The 18,991-nt window shown below is 53.4% G+C and overlaps 3 protein-coding genes across 20 annotated transcripts in view; 1 reads left to right on the top strand and 2 right to left on the bottom strand.

Annotated features, from left to right (window-relative positions):
• Positions 1-39: 39 nt before the first annotated feature.
• On the top strand, positions 40-4,730 carry ttll3 (tubulin tyrosine ligase-like family, member 3). Of its 11 annotated transcripts, none has more exons than XM_029152314.3 (13): positions 40-462; positions 920-1,001; positions 1,082-1,176; positions 1,256-1,421; positions 1,612-1,667; positions 1,818-1,946; positions 2,026-2,140; positions 2,232-2,333; positions 2,414-2,594; positions 2,674-2,822; positions 2,894-3,137; positions 3,250-3,685; positions 3,763-4,730. In XM_029152314.3, exons 2-13 carry the CDS (start codon positions 986-988, stop codon positions 4,519-4,521), a joined length of 2,448 nt encoding a protein of 815 aa, XP_029008147.1. In that variant the 5' UTR covers positions 40-462; positions 920-985; the 3' UTR covers positions 4,522-4,730. The 11 variants fall into 11 exon arrangements, with proteins under 11 accessions (XP_029008147.1, XP_029008142.1, XP_029008145.1 ...); XM_029152309.3 differs by having other exon boundaries at positions 461-597; XM_029152312.3 differs by lacking the exon at positions 40-462 and adding an exon at positions 480-600.
• Positions 4,731-5,679: 949 nt separating this feature from the next.
• LOC114856394 (class E basic helix-loop-helix protein 40-like) lies at positions 5,680-9,162 on the bottom strand. Its single transcript, XM_029152324.2, has 5 exons — positions 8,731-9,162; positions 8,543-8,606; positions 8,218-8,325; positions 7,774-7,897; positions 5,680-7,613 (listed from the first exon to the last, which is right to left on the bottom strand). Exons 1-5 carry the CDS (start codon positions 8,799-8,801, stop codon positions 6,700-6,702), a joined length of 1,281 nt encoding a protein of 426 aa, XP_029008157.1. The 5' UTR covers positions 8,802-9,162; the 3' UTR covers positions 5,680-6,699.
• A 1,824-nt stretch (positions 9,163-10,986) lies between these two features.
• The window catches only part of itpr1a (inositol 1,4,5-trisphosphate receptor, type 1a), a 40,838-nt gene continuing 32,833 nt past the window's right edge, over positions 10,987-18,991 (bottom strand). For 6 of the 8 annotated variants that reach the window (XM_055509255.1, XM_055509258.1, XM_055509256.1 and 3 more), the window contains 9 exons: positions 18,401-18,576; positions 17,317-17,481; positions 17,031-17,220; positions 16,857-16,949; positions 15,791-15,930; positions 14,886-15,051; positions 13,082-13,242; positions 12,103-12,264; positions 10,987-12,035 (listed from right to left, as the gene is read on the bottom strand). In XM_055509255.1, the coding sequence (XP_055365230.1) occupies positions 11,949-12,035; positions 12,103-12,264; positions 13,082-13,242; positions 14,886-15,051; positions 15,791-15,930; positions 16,857-16,949; positions 17,031-17,220; positions 17,317-17,481; positions 18,401-18,576 (1,340 nt within the window). In that variant the 3' untranslated portion in view covers positions 10,987-11,948. Of the gene's footprint in view, positions 12,036-12,102; positions 12,265-13,081; positions 13,243-14,885; positions 15,052-15,790; positions 15,931-16,856; positions 16,950-17,030; positions 17,221-17,316; positions 17,482-18,400; positions 18,577-18,991 lie in introns of those variants that run through there. The other 2 variants (XR_008694855.1, XR_008694856.1) reach the window with 2 other exon arrangements.

Below are 18,991 nucleotides of genomic sequence, written 5' to 3'. Positions count from 1 at the left end.
GGCTTCACTCTGTCCAGGGACCGTTCGGCGGCGTCTCACGTTTCCCCCGGCGGCATGTGATGGACTGTGGCTATTGTTCACGGCGAGCGATTCATTCCCATCTCGGGGCACAGCACGTGTTTCACTCCCTCGGAGCTTTAAAACAATGTAATACGCGCGGGCCAACGTGAGAGAACTTTGATTCAAAGTCCGCTGGAGAGAAGCGAACAGAAGCAGCGACTGCTCCTGCACCACCAGAAGGCACCGGATGCCACCGTGAGGGAGGCCCGAGTACTGCGCGCAGTTACGCACATGTGCCTTACATGTCCCACGTGTTTGTGCGTCCACACAACGTCTGTCGGTGTGTCACGAGCGGTTGAACGCGTCCGTGACGCGCGTGAGCCGCGCGGCACCTGATACAGTCGCTCCCTTCAAAGGCCGGTGGATTTTTCGTCGCCTCGCGTGGCGTCCTGTTTCTCCTAGGTACGGTCGCTATGGCAACCATAAACATCATGCGGGAGCATGCACGGTCGTTATGGTAACTGTGCACGAAGGAAGCAGGACCGAGGGAGTTTACGTGGACTGACTGAGTGGTGGGGGTCACTACGGAGGTGACAGGTGGTTTGTATTTTAATATTCCGTGTAACGTTTGTGTGAGATGCATTTTAAGACTCGTGTCACAGTCAGAGCGTGTGAACTATAAATAGACTCTAGATAGTTTCATTCTCGTGTAGCTGTGAACGTGTCCACTGCTTTGTGCGCGCGGATACGTCGGCGAGGAGCTTTGACAGGTTCACTCAGTCAGCACAGCACAGCTTGACCCGGTTCACGGCGTTCGTCCACGTGCACCTCGTCTTCATCGATGTATTGTGTCAGACTGTAACACGCTGTTGGCTTTACTCGAAAAGTATTCTGCCTTTTCTACTCCACGACAACTCAGATGTGCGCATTCATCCGGAGAACCGATATCTATCAGCGAGGACAGTAAGAATCACTCCAGAGCAACATGCAACAGGTGCCCGGTAAGTGTCCAGGCGCCACTGACGTCATACGACGGCGCCGCGTGAGCGCGTTTGAAGTTTCTCTCCATCCTCTGCTCCAGCGGAGCGGAGGCTGCGTCGCCATGTGCCCAGCCTGCCGGCCATCAAGCCGGACAGGCTGAAGTCCGCTAAGGCGCTGGTGGAGAAAGCCGTCAAGGTGATCCCGGAAATGCTTTTACTGCGTCGCCTCGGCGCGGTCGCCGTTTAAACCCGCCTGCTCTCCCGTTTCCTGCCAGCTGAGGAAGGTGTTCTCGGTGCAGGGGCCCTACCCCGTCATCCGAGCTGCGCTGTGGTCGAGAGGCTGGGTGGAACGGCGTTCTCCGCATCCGGAGCACAGAGCAGCTCACCGCCATCGTGATGACGACGAGGAGGAGGATGGTGACGTCACTGCCGATGTTCTCGGTGAGGCCAGATGTTTAGAAAGATTAGATCCTGAATAGTGCTGACTATTACGGAAGCACAGGTGAGGTCAGATGAGTAGGGCCTAAATAAATAATAAATAAATGACACGGACCCACTCCTACACACACACACACACACACACACACACACACACACACACACACACACACACACACTTATCTCCTTACAGAGCAAGTGGATGAGCAGGAGAAAGAGGAGAACGCTGATGACATGTATGACCTCATGGTAAGAGACCGTTCAAGTGAACTAATTAAGCTGACGGTCACCTCTTGAGGAGTCTGCCAGTAATTGCTGCGACTCCCACGTGTCCGCTCCACTTTGCCCTCAGGCCCACTCGGCTCGTTCATTTAACTCTGGCCCGCTTTTAAATTCCAGTCTCGCCTGGTTCGAAATGAAACCACGTATTTCCACTGGACCACGCGGCGGGACGACGTGGACTGCCGGTCCCTGCGGAGCGACCAGATGACCAATCACTACGCCAACGCCGGGACGCTGACGACCAAGGTCTCCGTCCGAGCGGCTGCTCAGCTCGCCGCCGCGGCTCCACGTGTCCCACGCTCGCGTTCGCTGTGTTTCTTTTCAGGTGGGGCTCTGCGTGAACCTGCGGAACCTGCAGTGGTTTGACACGACGGATCCCGATAGCTTCTTCCCAAGATGCTACAGGCTCGGGGCAGAGGATGACAAGCACGCGTTCATAGGTCTGGGCCACAGCCCCGTCAGTCTGCACGCGCTGCAGACGTCATTAACCACACCTGTTCTCCCCGTTGCGCTCTTTGTACTGTGAAAAAGACGACTTCAGGAGGACAGCCTGCACCAGCCTCCTGCAGCACGTGGTCGAGGCGAGCGGATCAGAGGCCGAGGACCGAAACGCATCAAACAGCGTCTGTGGAGGTAAAAAAAAGTTACTGGTAATAACTAAATTTAATAAAATGACGCGCGGGAGAATAAGAATGTCCCGCATCTCCCCGCAGAGGCGCATCACGCGAAGCATCGCTCCGTTGGTTCCGAAGCGATCGCCACCGCTTTAACGGCGTGCCAGGAGTTTCTCGGCGTCTTGGAGCACAGTGACATCGACGTCGCCGTGGAAACGCCACCCTCCGTGAAGGAGCAGCAGTGGGCGGCGTTCCTGCGGGACTACTACATGGTGGCGCAGTGAGTACGCGCGCTGCGCGCGCGACGTCCCATCAGGCGCGTGAAGTCGTCTAAGCGTGTGTAAAATGTGTGCGTGTAGCGAGGGAGCGTGGATCCGGGGCGCAGGTCCCTTCGTGGAGCGCTGCCGCGTCATGCTGACGAGGCTGCGGGAGGTTTGCCCTCAGCTGGACACGGACGGATTGAGCAACATCTGGATCGTCAAGCCCGGCGCCAAGTCAAGGGGACGGGGTGAGACGCTCCTCCCTCGCCGGGTTTCCTTGACTTCTCTGTCCCACGTCACATTAACCATTAACCCACAGGTATTTTGTGCATGAACCGCCTGGATGAGATTTTAGCGCTGTCAGAGTCCGACCGAGCCCTGAACAGCGACAGCAGGTGGGTGGTTCAGAAGTACCTGGAGCGCCCCCTGCTGGTCCACGACACCAAGTTTGACCTCCGCCAGTGGTTCCTGGTCACCGACTGGAACCCTCTGACCGTGTGGTTCTACGGCGAGTGCTACCTGCGCTTCTCCACTCAGCCCTACTCCACCAGAACCCTGGACAGGTGAGACGCGAGCCCCGCAACCACCACGCAGCACCAAACGCCCCCCCGCCCCCCCCCCCCCCCCCCCCCCCCCCCCCGTTTATTTCACGCTTGCTTTGCTCGCCTTGCTCAGCGCGGTGCACCTGTGCAACAACTCCATCCAGAAGCACCTCCAGCCGTCCCGCGACCGCCACCCGGCCGTGCCCGCGGACAACATGTGGTCCGGCGCCCAGTTCCGGGCCTTCCTGCGGCGGCAGGGCCGCGAGGCGCGGTGGGAGTCGGCGGTGGTGCCGGGCATGCGGCGGGCCGTGGTGTGCGCCCTGCAGACGGTCCAGGACCTGGTGGAGCCCCGCAAGGCCAGCTTCGAGCTCTACGGCGCCGACTTCATGCTGGGCAGAGACCTGAGGCCGTGGCTGCTGGAGGTCAACGCCAGCCCGACCATGGCCTGCTCCAGCGCCGCGACGGCCCGACTCTGCCCCGCCGTGCAGCGGGACACGCTGCGGGTGGTGCTGGATCGACGGGCCGACCCCAGCGCCTACACGGGGGGCTTCCATCTGATCTACAGACAGGTGGGGGCGCGGGGCTCCGCCCGAGGCGCCGGCGCCGAAGCAGACGCGTTCATCCTGTTCGCTTGTGTTTCCACCAGGCGGCGGTGGACGTTCCTCAGTACGTGGGCGTGAACCTGCTGGTGGAGGGAGTCCACGTACGGCGCTGCCGACCCGCGCTCCGTCGCCACAGTGTTGCGTCGAAAGCCCCGATCGGTTTCCCCTCGGAACAGTCCACATCAGAGGAGGCTGAAACAGCGCAAAGGCCGTCGGGTCAGTCGGGTCAGTCGGGTCAGTCGGGTCAGTCGGGTCAGAAGCCCCGTGCGCTCGCGGCGCTTCGACATTCGGGCAAAGAGAACCGAGAGGCGGGGGAGAACAAGAGGCAGCTCGCGTCACTGTCCCCGAAACGGGACGGCGCCCGCGGGGCCGGCCGCGGCCCGGCGCCGGACCAGCCGCTGGCGCTGCAGGCCGAGCCTCGGAGCAAAGCCCGGCGTTTAACCCCGACCCTCGGCGCCAACGGGGCGACGCTGATCCCACAGAGCTTCTGCTTTTCCCTCAGCCCCCTTAAAAGCGTCCCGGACGCGGGCCGGGCCCGGTCCAAACCGGGCCGCCCCTCACACATGTCCAGGCCTCTCCCGCCGCACGAGCATCAGGCTTCAACCCGGGACCTGCCCTCTCTCGCCGGCCCCCTGCCGGCGCTGGAGGTCTTTCGCCTGCGGCCGAGCGTGGCGGCCGCTGCCCGTCGTGACCCGGCGCTCTCCCCTCGCTCCAGCCTCCACAGGCACCAGCTGCTGCTCTGTTCTGACAAACAGAGCGCGGCCAAACGCGGAGGAGACTTCACGGGCGAACACAGACACTAGGAGCCGGAGCAGCGTTGCCTTTCATTAAAGCCATGAGTCAAATCCTCCTGAGTTTATCTTTCCGATGATCTGAGCTTTTGGTTACGTAAATTGTCGATCAGGTGCCAAGCGAAAATATATTTTCGAAAATGTGTTGGATTCTGGATAAGTCCATGTTAAACTCTTTATCAGGCAAAGAGCAGTATGTGTTTGATGGTCATAAATTAACTGAAATGAACTGAACTACTGAACCACAGGGTCACATTCCCACTCATCACTTTAGAGGACTTTAATTAACCTGATTGCAGGAGGAAGCCAGGTCACAAGCGGCCACCTGCTTTTTTTCCCAAACTCATTAACTGATGCTGCTGCTGGACTGCAGGTCGCTACGTGTCCACAAGGTGGCAGCAGACACCCAGATATCAAATGGCACGTTTGCTTCAAAGGTTTAAGGGAAAGGAAACCAAAGGGCAGCTCTCACAGGCCGTGTGCTATGGGACAGGACTTGAATAACAATATGCCCAAAACATGCGACTATGCAATAAACTATACATCTGAATATCTACACTGGAAAAATGAAATATACTAGTATACAAGTTCTGATGGCATTTATCTGAATATGACTGTGGATCACAACACTGATCGTAGAGATGAGAGTGGAAATAAAAATGATATTTATTATAATAACAATAATATATGTCTATTATGTTGAGCGCTGACACTGGAGGTTCAGGGCCCAGAGAGGAAAATGGAAACATGTTCATATCTGCAGAATGGAAAAACCTGTGATTTCACACGCTATAATTTAACCATGATAAGTAGTATTTGTTGTGATTTATGCTTGTGCTTGTTAAAGAGAGAGCGAGAGAGAGAGAATGTGTGATGACATCGTAAGTCACGGGAGCGGCCAATAACAGGCCCGGAAAGCGTCTCGCTGTCGACGGCGGCTGGGAAGTTGCAGCTGAGTGCCGATCGGTGCCTCGGGAGACGAGCTGAAGCCGCGCTGCGCTCGTGTTTCAGCGGCCACGGGCGGCCGAGCAGCGCGGGGGGGGGGGGCTGCTCCGCAGATCTGCCGTTACGTAAGTGCTCGCCGTGTCACGGACGCGGTGCCGTAAGAGAGCTAAATCTGAACGAGCCGCGTTTCATAACCCTGTCATCCAAATGCAGCCCAGGCGAGAGTCCACGGGAAAAAATACTTTATTAATACACTTATATAACATATATCAACATATATAGACAAAATATGTACATCAAACATCTTCCATGTAGGTCCCAAAATATAAAATCTCAAGTACCTCTTTCTATAGAAAACTAGTCTTCTGGTAAAACTTTTACATTCACGTCTCCCTCGCTCGCTTCCTTGACTCCAGTATCCACACGCAGTACAGGGAATAAACATCTGAGAGTTATCACTTGTCACAAGTAAAAGGCAACAGCAAGAACAAACACCAGGTTTGACTTGAGCAGAAACAGATGCTGAGTATGCAGACCAGGTCCAGCACAGTGCTACAGTATGTACACAGTTTCTGAGTACACGACGCTCAGTTGTCCACGCTCTGACCCCCCCCCCCCCCCCCCCCCCCCACCCCCTCCTCCCCCCGGGGGAGGCCAGAGTGTGAGAGCAGGTATCAAAAATAGAAATGTACAAGACGTCTATGAACAATAGTTACAGAAGAGCCGTCTATCGTTGGATTCTCATTGGTGGTCGTGTAGAGGCCGCCTCCTGTCTGCTCGCACCACAGGGGTCCCACACGACGCACTTTGGGTAAAACACTACATCGACGTTTTGGTGCAACAACTCTTAGAGTACAAAGATGATGTGTCTCTATCGCAACAGCTACACGTGAGGTGCGTCAGTGTCGTCGGCGTTTCACACTTTCACAGCAGCATCTCAAACTCTGCTTTCGTTACATTCAACCAAGTGTGTGTGTGTGTGTGTGTGTGTGTGTGTGTGTGTGTGTGTGCAGGGCAGGTCCAGTTTTTATGATACATATGCACTGAGTAATATCGCTGAGCAGTAGACATTCAACTCCAGCTCCACATGGTCCGCGTGTGGAGCGATGGACGGACAGACGGACGCCCTCCGCCTCCCGTCGCCCGCTCCCTCGCGTCCTCTCGTTGGAGCAGAGGGGAGACGTGAGGGTGGCTTATGGAATGGCTCAGTCGTCCTCTCGCTCCCGCCGCCGCCGCCGTCCCGAGTCAGTCTTTGGTTTCCAGGTTGAGGGGCGGCACCTGCTTGAGCGCCTGGAGGAGGGCGGGGGAGTCCATGGGGGTCTGCGGCAAGGCCGGGGCGGGAGAGCCCCCCCGGGGGGACAGCACCAGCGGGGGCGGCGCCGGCCTGTCGCCGGGGCACAGCATGGGCATGGCCCCGGGGTACCAGCACTTCTCCAGCATGGGCAGGTAGGCGGCGGCCGAGGGCGGGATGAGGTAGAAGGGCATGCAGAGGGGGTGCGGGGGGGCCGCGTGGCTGGGGGACACGCTCATGTAGCTGCCGTAGCCGCTGGAGGACGACGCCGGCGAGCTGGACGACTCCCCGCCCGACAGCAGCTCGTCCTCGGACGACTCGGCCCGCGGCCGCTTGTGCCGCGGGCCGCCGTCCTCCTGCTTGATGCCGGCGCCCGGCCTGTCGCCCGGCGCCCGCTTCGGCGCCGCCTGCGGGCCGTAGCGGCCCCCGCCGCGCGCCCCCGGGGCCCCGGGCTCGTGCTTCTCCAGCTCGCCGCCGTAGCCGCTGTCCGTGTCCGTGTCGCTGCCGCTCTGCTCGCCGCCGGCCGGCGCGTACGCCCGCTGGATGACCGGCACGCAGTTCCTGCCGTGGCCCTCGCCGGGCCGGGGGGGCGGGCTGGGCGCCGCCTCCCTGTGGTGCTGGTGCTGGTGCTGGTGCTGGGCGAACGCCGCCGGCGCCTCCTCCTCCTGGGGGCTCGGAGGCGTTCGGGGCCGGTCGGGGCCCCGCAGCACCTCCGCGGCGACGGCGTGGAGGTGAGCGGCCAGACGGGCCGGCGACAGGTCCCCGTCGCTCTCCTGGTCGTCCAGGTACTGAAGGATCTCCTTGGCGCACATGTGGAACCCGGAGCGGAACATCTCCTCGGACGCCTCCTGGCTGACGGTCGGCTGCTCTGTGAGCGAAGCGAGGAAACACAAACCGTCACATCTGCGCCCGCGGGAGAAATGCAACCAGCGAGTGTGTCTGAAATCATTCATATATTTTGCATCGCGCCCGCTCATTTGCATCCGGCTCGCGTGCGCGTCGCTCCGTGTAAACGGGCCCCCGCTCACCGATTTGCATGCCGTTCTGCAGGGCGAGGATCTTCTGCTGCTGTTGCTCCAGCAGGGAGGTGAGCGCCTTCACGTGCTTGAGCGTGAGCTCCAGAACCACAGCCTTCTCCAGATGGCCCAGAGTCTGTGGGAGACGCACGCAGTCAGCACATCCGCACTTGTTATATAACACATGCAAAGCAGCCTGTGCTGCCCCCGGCTGCTTGGTTTCGAGCGTAACGCTTCCTTACTTCCATCACCACCAACACCATGTATTTTTTCGTATGAATATAACTTTCTGATTTTCATGTTATTCTGACTGATTAACAGCCGACCGAGCGGTCGTTCACCGTCGGCGGACACGCTCGGCTCAGACGCTGCAGTACCCACAAGCAGCCACTGGGTGGCGCGCTCCCCTAAAAACTGCACATCCCATTATCCCTCCCGGCGACGGCTCGAACCTACCGTGAGTTTCAGGTGCTCTGGTAATAAATCTTTCAACTGCGCGATGCACTCGTTTATCCGGTCACGCCTTTTCTTCTCAATAAGTCTGTGGGGCAGCTTGTACGTTTCCTGCAAGGAGGAAGCAAATAAGTCAATTAGTGAGAATGTTCAGGCGATCTGAAAACAGCCGCTCGCACTCGTTGCATTGGGGAGGACTCCAGCTAAGTCACAGAAATGAGGTCAGCTGTTTATGGGACTACTCTGAGCTTTATTCCTCCCTTGTAATTCAATAAAAGATACACGGTTATAACTTAACACGGTGGTAATAAACAAAACACTGGCGGACCTTGCTCTCCTCTCCTCTCTTCATCCCCCGCCTCGGTTTATAAACATACATCGGGAAATCCATCCTACAGAAACAAAGAGAGAATAAGGAAATATGAGGTGACGGCGAAGCGTGTGATACAGAATCAATGATGTACTGATATAAAAGCAACACAATCTGCTGAGGACAGTTTGAGAGACGTAACTCACCCCTGCACGTCTGACAGATCATTCTGGTGTTTGGTGAGAGGAGGTGGTTGCGCGCTCGGAATTCGCTCCATTCTTTTTCTTTTTTTTTTTTTTTTTTTTGCTCCAACTGCGCAGTCAAAGTCGAGTTACTTCTCCGGCGCGCTCACACGCAAACGCGCACGTATTTAAAAAAAAGAAAAGTTGTCAAGCAGCAGCTTGTAAAATTACAAAATGCTCGAAAACGTGTCGAAACGTTCACTAATTGGTCATCGCTTTCGGCCGAGCCCGGTGCTGCGTTCGGTGCAAAGTTAATCCTGGCCGTTTCCACGCCGTGGTCTCGGACGCGCGACGAAGGCAACACTGTTGGCGGCGCGTCGGGGAAGTGGGGGAGGACGGAGCGACGAGTCAAATAAACCCTCCGACTCTCGGCTCGCTCTGACCTACCCCTGTCACATGAGGCTCACGTGTGAAGCGGCGCTGCATCCCCGCCGCGGGGACCGCCCACTTTCCGCCGATAAGGAGCCTGAGTGGTTGGAGGCGGGCGCACGTCAGCGCGCGGGGCGGCGCGTGACGGATCCCGTGTACCACCATGCTGAAGTGTATGGAAACAAGGCTGCGCCAGCCAAGGCGCCGGGAACGTGCCGGCGGCCGCACGGAGCGGGACCTCGACAGGCCCGGGCACGAGCGGCGGGTGGGTTCGGCGCCCGCTGCCCGGAAGACACGCACGGAAACACGATGAAAGCCCGTGGCCACCGAGCACTAGTATAAGAACAGAGACGCCATCGAATTTTAATCAAGCGGAATAAAACCTCTTCTAATTGTTTATCACAGAATTGTGATATTAGTGAGCATTCGACAGCGTGTGTGTGCGTATAAAATATATATTCGATGTAACATTAAGGCTCGTGTGTGATGTGGAATTCACAGCAGTTGAGGAGCGAGCGACATTGATCTCCACGAGGCAGGTGCGCTCGCGTGTGGTCACGGCGGGTCGACCACGTGCACCTGTGCGTGGCTGAGTGTGTGGAGCCGTTGTTTGTTATCGGGAGGCGGTGCCGCCTGTCACGTTCGCCTCCTCATGGCCCGCTGAGCGCGCGGGGCTCATGCAGCTCCCGCCGCACGCGCCCGCTGCGGGCTGTGCGCGCACGGGGGATCAGCGAGCAGACGCAGTAGCGCGCGCGCGCGCGTGGCGAACGCTGCGGCGACATTTGCGCCGGGACTTGTTTTCCCATTGAGCTGTAGCTGTTTGTGCAGGACGACGCCGGAGCTCATTCATCATTGGCCCGTTCGCACGTCACATCTGTGTTTTGGTGCATCACGTGCCGAGCACCTGACGTGTTGTATCCAACAAAGAGGGTTGAACCAGTGCAATTAAAAGAAAGGATTATGTACAGGGGGAACACCGTGACCCAGAGTGTGTAGCAGGTTTCTCTGAATGTTTGAAAAATACACACATTTTACATAATTAGTGAAAAACTGACTATATTTAATTTGGACAAATAAATAAAGACACATTAACAAGTGATATTTAAAAGTGTATAAAACTAAATAATCAGCAAATTTCAGATTTTCTGAACTGATTGATAGGATTGTGATTCATTACCCAAATACCTTGTTATTACGTTTTTGTTGTCAACAAATAAAAAAAAACAAAAAGACAAAAAACGTCTCTCTTCTGAAAAGTCTTTGAAAAATTGCTAAACACTTTCGCTGTCTAAGTCCCGCTCTGTGCGGCACACTTGAGTGGAGGATTGATGCGTCCTGTGCTATCACGAGCTTTATCATTGTCAATCAACCTATTTACGATTCACCACAGCTTCAGAAAAGTGTCCATCACAGAGTCTTAATTCCCAGCTTCAAAAAGCTCACATCCTGTGACTTAACAATAAAAGGACTCTTAGAAAATTCCTTGAGTGAAGTAAATAAAAGAGAACTGGGACGGGTCACAGGACGCAGTGATTAGAAATTGACAGTAACACAATAATTTAATAACAATGATGATGGAAAGTCCCTCTATCGGTATCTGGACCGATTGTAACGCAATTAAAAAGTGACAATGCTGCTTTGGTTGAAAATATTTAGTTTTCGGCAAAACACAAACAAGTGTTTTATTTTGCAGGACAAAAAATATCTTATGGAACTGAATAATTGAATCACGTTTGTCCAAATAGAGTTGGACACGTTCTACAGAAATAAATTAAAATGAATATTCAGCTGCCGTCTGTTCGTGATGTTCTGGCCTCTTCCATTTGTTTCTGTTCACCACTCACCACCAGACTGTTTCACACACTTGTTTATTTAAATAGACTCCAAGAATGGAATGTACAATTAAGACACAAACCATCCATTAGTATGAAAGGTTTGGTTTGGTCAAGCAGCACCACAAATGACAAGGTTTAATTCTCACCTACATTCAAACAGTCATTCTCATGCGGATCTTTCACAAAAGGGACCAAACCAGGAAGCAACAATCATCTGTGTGCTACAGGAAATATCAGTGTTTTAAGGACTAAATGAGTTCAAGGAAGATTAAATACATAAGTGCACAGAAGAAATAACCAATTTAATGACGATACCAAAAATTCTTTCAGTTTGGTCCTGTGAATCCCAGTAAACACGGTACAGACAATGGCTTCTTCTCTTACTTCCTTAATACCAACCTTTTCATTTTAAATCTAAAGTGACCAAGAAAGAATAGAACCTTCATTGGATTACAAATCTCAACCTCCCTATAAAATACTTTCTCTCACTATAAAAACAACCTCAGATTATTTTAACAAACAATAAAAAATATGGTGACCTCTTCAAAATTATTCTGAAGTGTTTTTGTCTCCAGTGGTGCAGTAATTATATTATGGCCGGGATTTAAATATAAAAGCAAACAACAGTTTCCAAAAATAGTTTCTTTGTATTGAGACGTTGCATATTAAGTATTGCTGTCAGCCACGAGCAAACGTTAAACAGCGTATGGTGACGTTCAAACTGCACGTGAGCCGGCTCTGCTGGTGGTTTGAAGCCGTATACAAGGGCACTTAAGGGAAACCACGGCCGAGCGGAGCTGAAGCCAGTGTTTTTGTCTCCTGAACTCACAGGACTGGCTTTGCTGGTCCCGAGGCACTTGGTGCGCACTACCCCCCCCCCCACACACACACAGACAGACACACAGACGCACACTTTTGGTAAAAACAGAAAACGCGGGCGCGTCGGCTGAGGTTTGCTGTGTCGGGCCGTGGTGGCGCTCAGGCGGGCTGCTGGGGGTTGATGTTCATGTGAGGGGGGTGACCCAGGAGGCCGATGCGCTGCTTCTGCTTCCTCTGCTCTGTCATCTACAAATGCAACAGCAGTCAGCTCACGGCGTGCTGCTCCTTCCCCCCCACCGGTCACGTGACCCACCTGCTCCTTGAGCTCCGTCAGCTGCCCGGACAGGTTGGCCACCAGCCTCATGGTGGACTCCAGCTTCTCCTGCAGGTTCCGGATCTCGTTCTGCTCCCCCTCGGCGTCGCTGCTCACCAGCGACATGGCCCGCATGCGTGGGAACCAGTCCAGGTTGTGCTCCTGCATTGGGCCCAGCAACATCTCTCATTCTCACTCAAGTGACGGTTGCGACAGCTCCCGTTATCTAAAAGCGAGGTTGTCTAAAAAGATTTTGGTAATGTCACAGGAACATGCAAGTATTTGGCAATGAAGTGGTTAAACGTGAACTCGACGTGACACCGGCCTCTAATCAGACTTCTGCAGTAACAGGCTCGTTTTATTGCGGCAGGAGTAACAATGGAGGGAGAGCGGCCTCTAATTAGGCACACAACAGGCTACAGCGGACATCCCGGCACGCACGCACGCACACACGCACACACACACGCGCACACACACACGTGCGTGAGTTTGTTCCACGGACTTCCTGTTTGTCTACTCCAGACTGTTTGTGCGTCGGTCACAAAAGAGGAACGCGTCAGTGAGCTGAGGTGTGCGCGACGAGCCGCTACACGTCTCCACGGTCGGTAGAGACAGCCTCGTAACTACGTAAAGCGCGGCGCCAAGGGCCGAGGACGCGTCCGTAGCCAAGCGATGCACTGATTAATGAGTCTGAACTGGACACGTGTCATGAAGCAGGAGGGAACTCAGTAGCAGGGACAAGCATCTGTTCTTCAAACACATGCTAATAGTCTTATCTCTTGCCAAGGTCATGACCTTGAGGACATGAGATGATGTAGAGGAACCGTGAATTGTGCAATTCATGCAATGAAGTTGACCAACATCCCTGATGTTTGTGAAGCTGCTCTGTGATAATGTTTTTTGTCCAGTTCCGCTAATTTCATTCCTCACTTCATTATTTCTAATTATGAGACTGTGCTTGTGCATTTCTCCTTTTTACCTTGATCATCTGAGCCACGTAGCTTTCAGGGCCCGTGTACTCGGTGGAGTCTTTCACCTTCACCAGCACGATGAAGAACAGGTAGTGCCACATGTTGTGCTCCTCCTTGATGTGCTCCTCAAAAGTCACCGTCTTGTTGTCGAATTTGTCCCGCTCCAGTCCTGCAGGGCGGGAAACAGAATGAAACAGAAACACACACGCACGATGCGAGAAATGACAGCGTGACAATTTAAGAAAAGGAATATGAAAAAAAAAATGAAGTTGGTTTCCCTTTCACACCAGACTTTCATATTTTGTAGTGCAGCAAAACTCCCAACTGTAGTGAAAACGTAGATAAGTAATTAATGTCACTGAGGTGAACGTGACTTCTGAAGGGAAACCACAGAATAAAATGCAGAGATAAAAGAGGACGAAAAACCATAATCACACAAATAGGAAATTCCACAGAACTGGAAACGGGTCTTCCACCGTTCTTAGACATTATATGTGTTTAATGTTGGGGAAACTAAATGACATGTAAGCTTTTTAAATAAACTCCACAAAAATACCAACAAATGCTGACATACATACAGTCAAACAGGTGAAGACAGACTGGTAATAAGCAGAATGCAGGTGTTCCAAAGGTGGATTCTCCATCATCAGCCCATGACAGGCTGTCATTTCCATGAAAGAACATCATTGCTGACTTTTATGTACCTGTGGATTCATTCAGTCAGATCTGGCGACCATAACACAGCAGGCTACACGCGGTCCGTCGGCCAGAGCAAAAACCAGCGTTGAAGCAGTGGTTGAAGCACACATGGCTTCACAACGAGAAGATGAGACACACTGACTCCAGTGCCTGTTAACACGGTCCTATTTTACATTTACTACAGAAGACAGACAACGGAATACAGTTAAAGCCGTCTGTGGCACACACAGAGGTGATGCAAAACATCCAAGAGCGAACACAAGGCTGTGGGAAAGATCGATGGCTTATAAAACCAAGTTAGAGGATGGAGAGGCACTTAAGCCTGCAGAGATCGGCCTCCTAATCTCCGCATCTCCTGTTCCCGCATGGTCCCGGTGGAAACCATAGAGACGGCAGATCCCCCCGTGGCCTGGCCTTATTTAACGCCGGTGACTCAGAGTCGACGGCTGCCCGGGTGACGTAACGCCGCTGCCGCTCCATATGCTCCGCGCTTGTCCCGACGGCCGGACCCGGCTCACGCGTGCACGCGCGGCACGGAGCGCCGGGCCCGTTAGCACGCGCAGGTCCCGATACGAGGAGCGCGGCGCGGAAAAGTGTGCGAGAGCGAACGGGCGGAGGGAGAACGTCGGCGCGCGTGAGACAGACGTGAATAATGAAGGCGAGCGCGGTGGCAGGAAGCCCTCGTGACTCAGCCTTCCTTGGAACGCCGGCGAAGTGAAAGGGGGGGAGAAAGGGCGCTGCAGCAGACTAACGCATGCCTTCACAGAAACGAGCTCACCACGAAACACCAACACGCTCAGAAACCAAACCCTCTGCACGGAGCACAGGGAATGAAGCAATGACATGAGGTTGCGTGCGCGAGGAAACGCGCAGGGCGCTCGTCACCGGAAAGTTGTCGGTTCAGTTCCCACAGTATTCTTGAGAATATTACAGCTCATGCTTCTGGTACTTGGCTCCGACGGTAAGAGATAAAAGCCATTACAGGAGCGTTGAGTGCTGGTTCCAGGGCCCGAGGCCTCATCTGCCCGCCAGATATTTCCTGTTCCTCTTTCGTAGATTGCCGTTCGATTAGACACCTAACTACACCTCAAACTGTCAGATCAGCAGCCTCACCGCAGATGAAGCAGGTCGTCTTCAGGACCTCCTCTTTCTTCTGTTTCTCGCTCCTCAGGTCAGCGAAGGTGTCGATGATTACGCCAAAGATGAGGTTGAGGACAATGATGATGACCATGAAGAAGAAGAGCAGGTCGTATATCACTCTGGCTGCAAACAATGGCTCCTGGAAAACAGTAGGCTCAACTTTTACATCTGTCCAGTTGTTCTAGTTTTTTTTTTTTTTAAAGGTCACAACTACACCGTTAATCTAAGAGAAAGAAGTCAAGAAGATGTTTATTGAGCCAGATGGCAGCTTGTCTGACCTAAAGGGCAGGCCTTTACATAAACATGTGCTGGAGATGATGTGATGAGTCTGAAACTGGGTTAACCTCGGTCAGCATGGGAGCTAATGAGAACACAGGACTACAGGTGGAACCACCAGATGCCACAGTAACCGAGACGACAGAAAGCCGGTCAGGCCAATGTCGCCTGAGCGTAAAGGTGTGAACGAACCCACCGGCAGCATGAAACCCAGCTTGGGCTGCTTGTGAATACACCAGAAGGACAGCACATCCTCTTTCAGCTTTGTTACTGGTCGAGCTTGACTTCAGTAGAAATCTATTTTGGGGCTTTATTCTTACACAAGGCAGAGGCCGTGCAGCTGTAGGGAAACATTATGAAACCCTCTGGCTTTTCAGAATGAAAAAAAGCAAGTTGTGCACATGATAAGCTCCTACTTAGCTCAAACTGCGCGCGCACACACACACACACACACACACACACACACACACACACACACACACACACACACACACACACACACACACACACACACACACACACACACACACACACACACACACACACACACACACACACACACACACACACACACACACACAGCGAGTCAGAGTTGCACATACCTCCTTGGAAGGCTTGCGGAGAACATCCCCTACACCCCCTCCACTCCTCAAGCCGTGACTCAACACAGTTATAATACACATGAGTAAAGAGTCGCACGTACGCTCCATGCTGCCGTCCTCATCGGGGTCGTTCCCAAATTCTGGAGAGGCGAGAGCAATCATTTCTCACTAGCAGGTCAACAGGCCTTCATAAGGAGCCCATTAGTGCAGCAGAGTTACATCACTGCAGCTGCAGATGATGGCATTCACACCTCAGACACATGATCTAAATGACAGATTTGCTTTGATTAACTGCTGGCTTCCAGACTATTAGCATGACTGGGGGTCTTTGGATAGATTATTATAAGTTACAAGTTAAGTTATAAGTACTTAAATCACCTTTACTGTGCTTAATCTAGATAAAGGGTTAATAAATGCTTCTGAGGTTTACCCTCATAATGTAAATATTGAGTCAAAAGTCAATATTCAATGAACAAAAACCTTTTGGGTCTGTTAACATATTAAAATTCCAATGCTTTAATTTATTTAATAGGTTTTTTTATGTCTGCAGATGATGACTGAGGAAATAAAACTGATGCTGGTGTGTTTCTAAGGAAGTGCAGAAACCTCTGTGGTGAAATAAAACAGATGTGAGCCCGTTTATAGGCTGCATTTCCCACAGTCTTCTGAATCATCACTCTAAAACTAAGCACATTAAAAAACTCAAGTCTTTCTGATTCCAAAGTCAGTTAAATTGCCGTTTTGGCCCCGATGACGCTGCATGAAGCGACTTCCTTAAGTGTGGGAGGCACTGAAACCTTTCTGGGATGTGGGATCACAGCTTGAAAAGGCGAAGACGGACTTTCAGCTAGATGAAAAACAGATGACGGTAACATCTGCCTTTTTCTCCATCAGCGTAGCCCCGGGAGGCCGTCCAACATCAGCCACTTCCTGTGTAGGAGTTTTATCTCCTCACTCCTTTAAATCCAGTGTCTGGGCTATAGGCTTCTTAAACTCTCCATAAAATACGTTATAAAACATATAAATATCATCTTCACACTGACTGTTGGATTAAATAGCAAATTACCTTCCTTCAAGGCCTCTGTGCTGCAGTTCTCATCAGACCCCCCCTGACAAACCCCTGCAGACAGAAACCTGCTGGCCAGGCTGTCCCCGCTTTCTGGAACACAGGATGAGAGCAGCGTCACGAGCCGTGATCGAGGGCCGGCGAAAGGGGCGCGCGGCGCGAGTCGGCCCTCACTCTGGGTGGCGTTCGTTATCCGATCCACCTCCAGGATGAAGTCGTCTTTGAAGAAGATGTAGCCAACGATGGAGAACAGGTAGACCAAGATGAGCGCCAGCACGGCGGTGAGCACGATGGAGCGGCCGTTGCGCGTCACGCTCTTGATGACGTTCAGCAGCGTCTCCTCCCGGTACACGAGGTCGAAGAGCTGCAGCGAGGGGAGCCACGCGTCACAGTGGTGCACGTCTCAAACTCTAAAGTGGAGCAAAGTGGGAGCTTTCTCCTACTGCTTTACATCTCTCACCAACAGACTGTAGAAAAAGACATGGACAAAGACCCCCAGGCAGCAGATGATGAGGTAGATGAGGTGGTAGAGGAACTCAAAGTCCATCACCATGGCTCTGTAGCCTCTCGTGAAGGTTCCTCTGTTCCCCACGAAACTTATCAGGAAGATAATTTTGTTACAAACCTGTAAGATAAAAAAAAAGGAAGTGCTGAGGGACTGCAGGGCAGAGGATAAACACGTTACACCAAGCTAACGAGGATAACGATGGAACAAGCTGCTCTTGATAACCAGGTTACTGTGGGCCCTCTGCAGTACGTTCACTTCTTAAATGTCATGTAAATGAGAAGCGGGAGTAGGGGATTAATAGAAACCCGGCTAGCGTGGCTGCAGCAGATCCACGGGGGGGGGGTGAGAGGAGAGGTCAGCGGCAGCGCAGCGTTGGATTCACTGCGAAAACGCTCATCAGCTGCACGTCAACTAGATCCCAGGGCACGATAACCGTGCCCTCTCCCATTTCCTGCCTCAGTTCCGCAACCGGGTTTCTTGTGGGCGCGTGAGAGCAGCGGTTGAGGGAGGAGGTGACGGAGATGTGGTGTTCAAAGGAGGACGTCTTCGCAGCCCATAACACGGCCGGGCGTCGGCTCGGGGGGGACTCTCGGGCCCGTGAGCGACCCGAAACCGCAGGCCCCGGGGCCGTGCCCTGCCATGTGGGCAGTTGAAAGGAGAACTGGAACTAGGGAGGCAGAGGTTTCTCAGAATGCGAACTTCTACTGCGGCGCGGTGCGAGTGACAACATAGTAGCGCTGCGTTTTTAGTAATCCTCGAGGGAAAAATGACTAAGAAACCACAAACGCATGTGACACGAACAGGAAAGGCAAGAAAGTGGCAAAAACACAACACTTGGCCATGCAGAGTGTTTAAGTTGTCCGCAGCTGGAGGTATTTGCCCGTCACCAGTGTGCTTCCATTATTTGAGGGAGCTATTTTTGTAATAAACTCTAGGTTTAAGTCTACTGTAGTTCACAATAATATGAAAACAGGTCATTCTCGCCTCCGGCCCGACCAGAACCGGGCTTTCGATGGCTTGAAGGGAGACGACTCACGTTGCAGGCACCGAGGAGGAAGAGGGTGGGCTCCAGACCGGCCGAGAAGATGAGCCGGAGGATGGTGACGATGACGAGGGCGCGGATGCCCAGCGGCTGGGGCATGATGACCACGATGACCAGCGTAGCCAGGACCCCCATCCACAGCAGCGCAGAGAGGTGGGGATCCAGCATGCCTGCGGAGCAAAGGCACCTGAGTGTGTTAATGCAGAACACCTACTGGAACGCAGGGAACGGGCAGGCTCCCTGCTGAGACGAGGGTTTTTTTGGGCAATTTGCAGCCCAAATGAAGCCCGGTTCAGAGCGTCGGGTTTCCACTTTGGCTAACCGCTGCCAAACAGGCTCCATTTGGGCCTTCGGTAATGAGACTCTGAACTCAAAAGAGTCAGTTGCATAACAGTCAAAAGGTGTATGACACACTTTTCCGTGTGTGTGTGTGTGTGTGTGTGTGTGTGTGTGCGACTGGCTGATGCCTCCCTTGATCCCGGGGTAAATCCTGGATTAGTGTCCGAGTCATGGGTTTCATGTGGCAGCGTGTCACTCAGGCTAAAACCCCTGCCCAGGGTTGATCGGCCTAAAAAACGAGGCCAC

The sequence above is a fragment of the Betta splendens genome, chromosome 5 (genome assembly GCF_900634795.4).
Source record: "Betta splendens chromosome 5, fBetSpl5.4, whole genome shotgun sequence".
NCBI classification, from domain to species: Eukaryota; Metazoa; Chordata; class Actinopteri; order Anabantiformes; family Osphronemidae; genus Betta; species Betta splendens.
This window is presented reverse-complemented; position numbering and strand designations above follow the sequence as displayed.

What these genes read in the sequence shown, in the direction of transcription:
- ttll3 (XM_029152314.3), top strand. An exon ending in TCCACCAGAACCCTGGACAG is followed by an intron (nt 3,138 to 3,249) that starts GTGAGACGCGAG and finishes CGCCTTGCTCAG; the next exon opens with CGCGGTGCACCTGTGCAACA. An exon ending in TCCATCTGATCTACAGACAG is followed by an intron (nt 3,686 to 3,762) that starts GTGGGGGCGCGG and finishes TGTTTCCACCAG; the next exon opens with GCGGCGGTGGACGTTCCTCA.
- LOC114856394 (XM_029152324.2), bottom strand. Translation starts at nt 8,801, where the DNA reads ATGGAGCGAATTCCGAGCGCGCAACCACCTCCTCTCACCAAACACCAG. An exon ending in GATCTGTCAGACGTGCAGGG is followed by an intron (nt 8,607 to 8,730) that starts GTGAGTTACGTC and finishes TTGTTTCTGTAG; the next exon opens with GATGGATTTCCCGATGTATG. An exon ending in AGAGAGGAGAGGAGAGCAAG is followed by an intron (nt 8,326 to 8,542) that starts GTCCGCCAGTGT and finishes TCCTCCTTGCAG; the next exon opens with GAAACGTACAAGCTGCCCCA.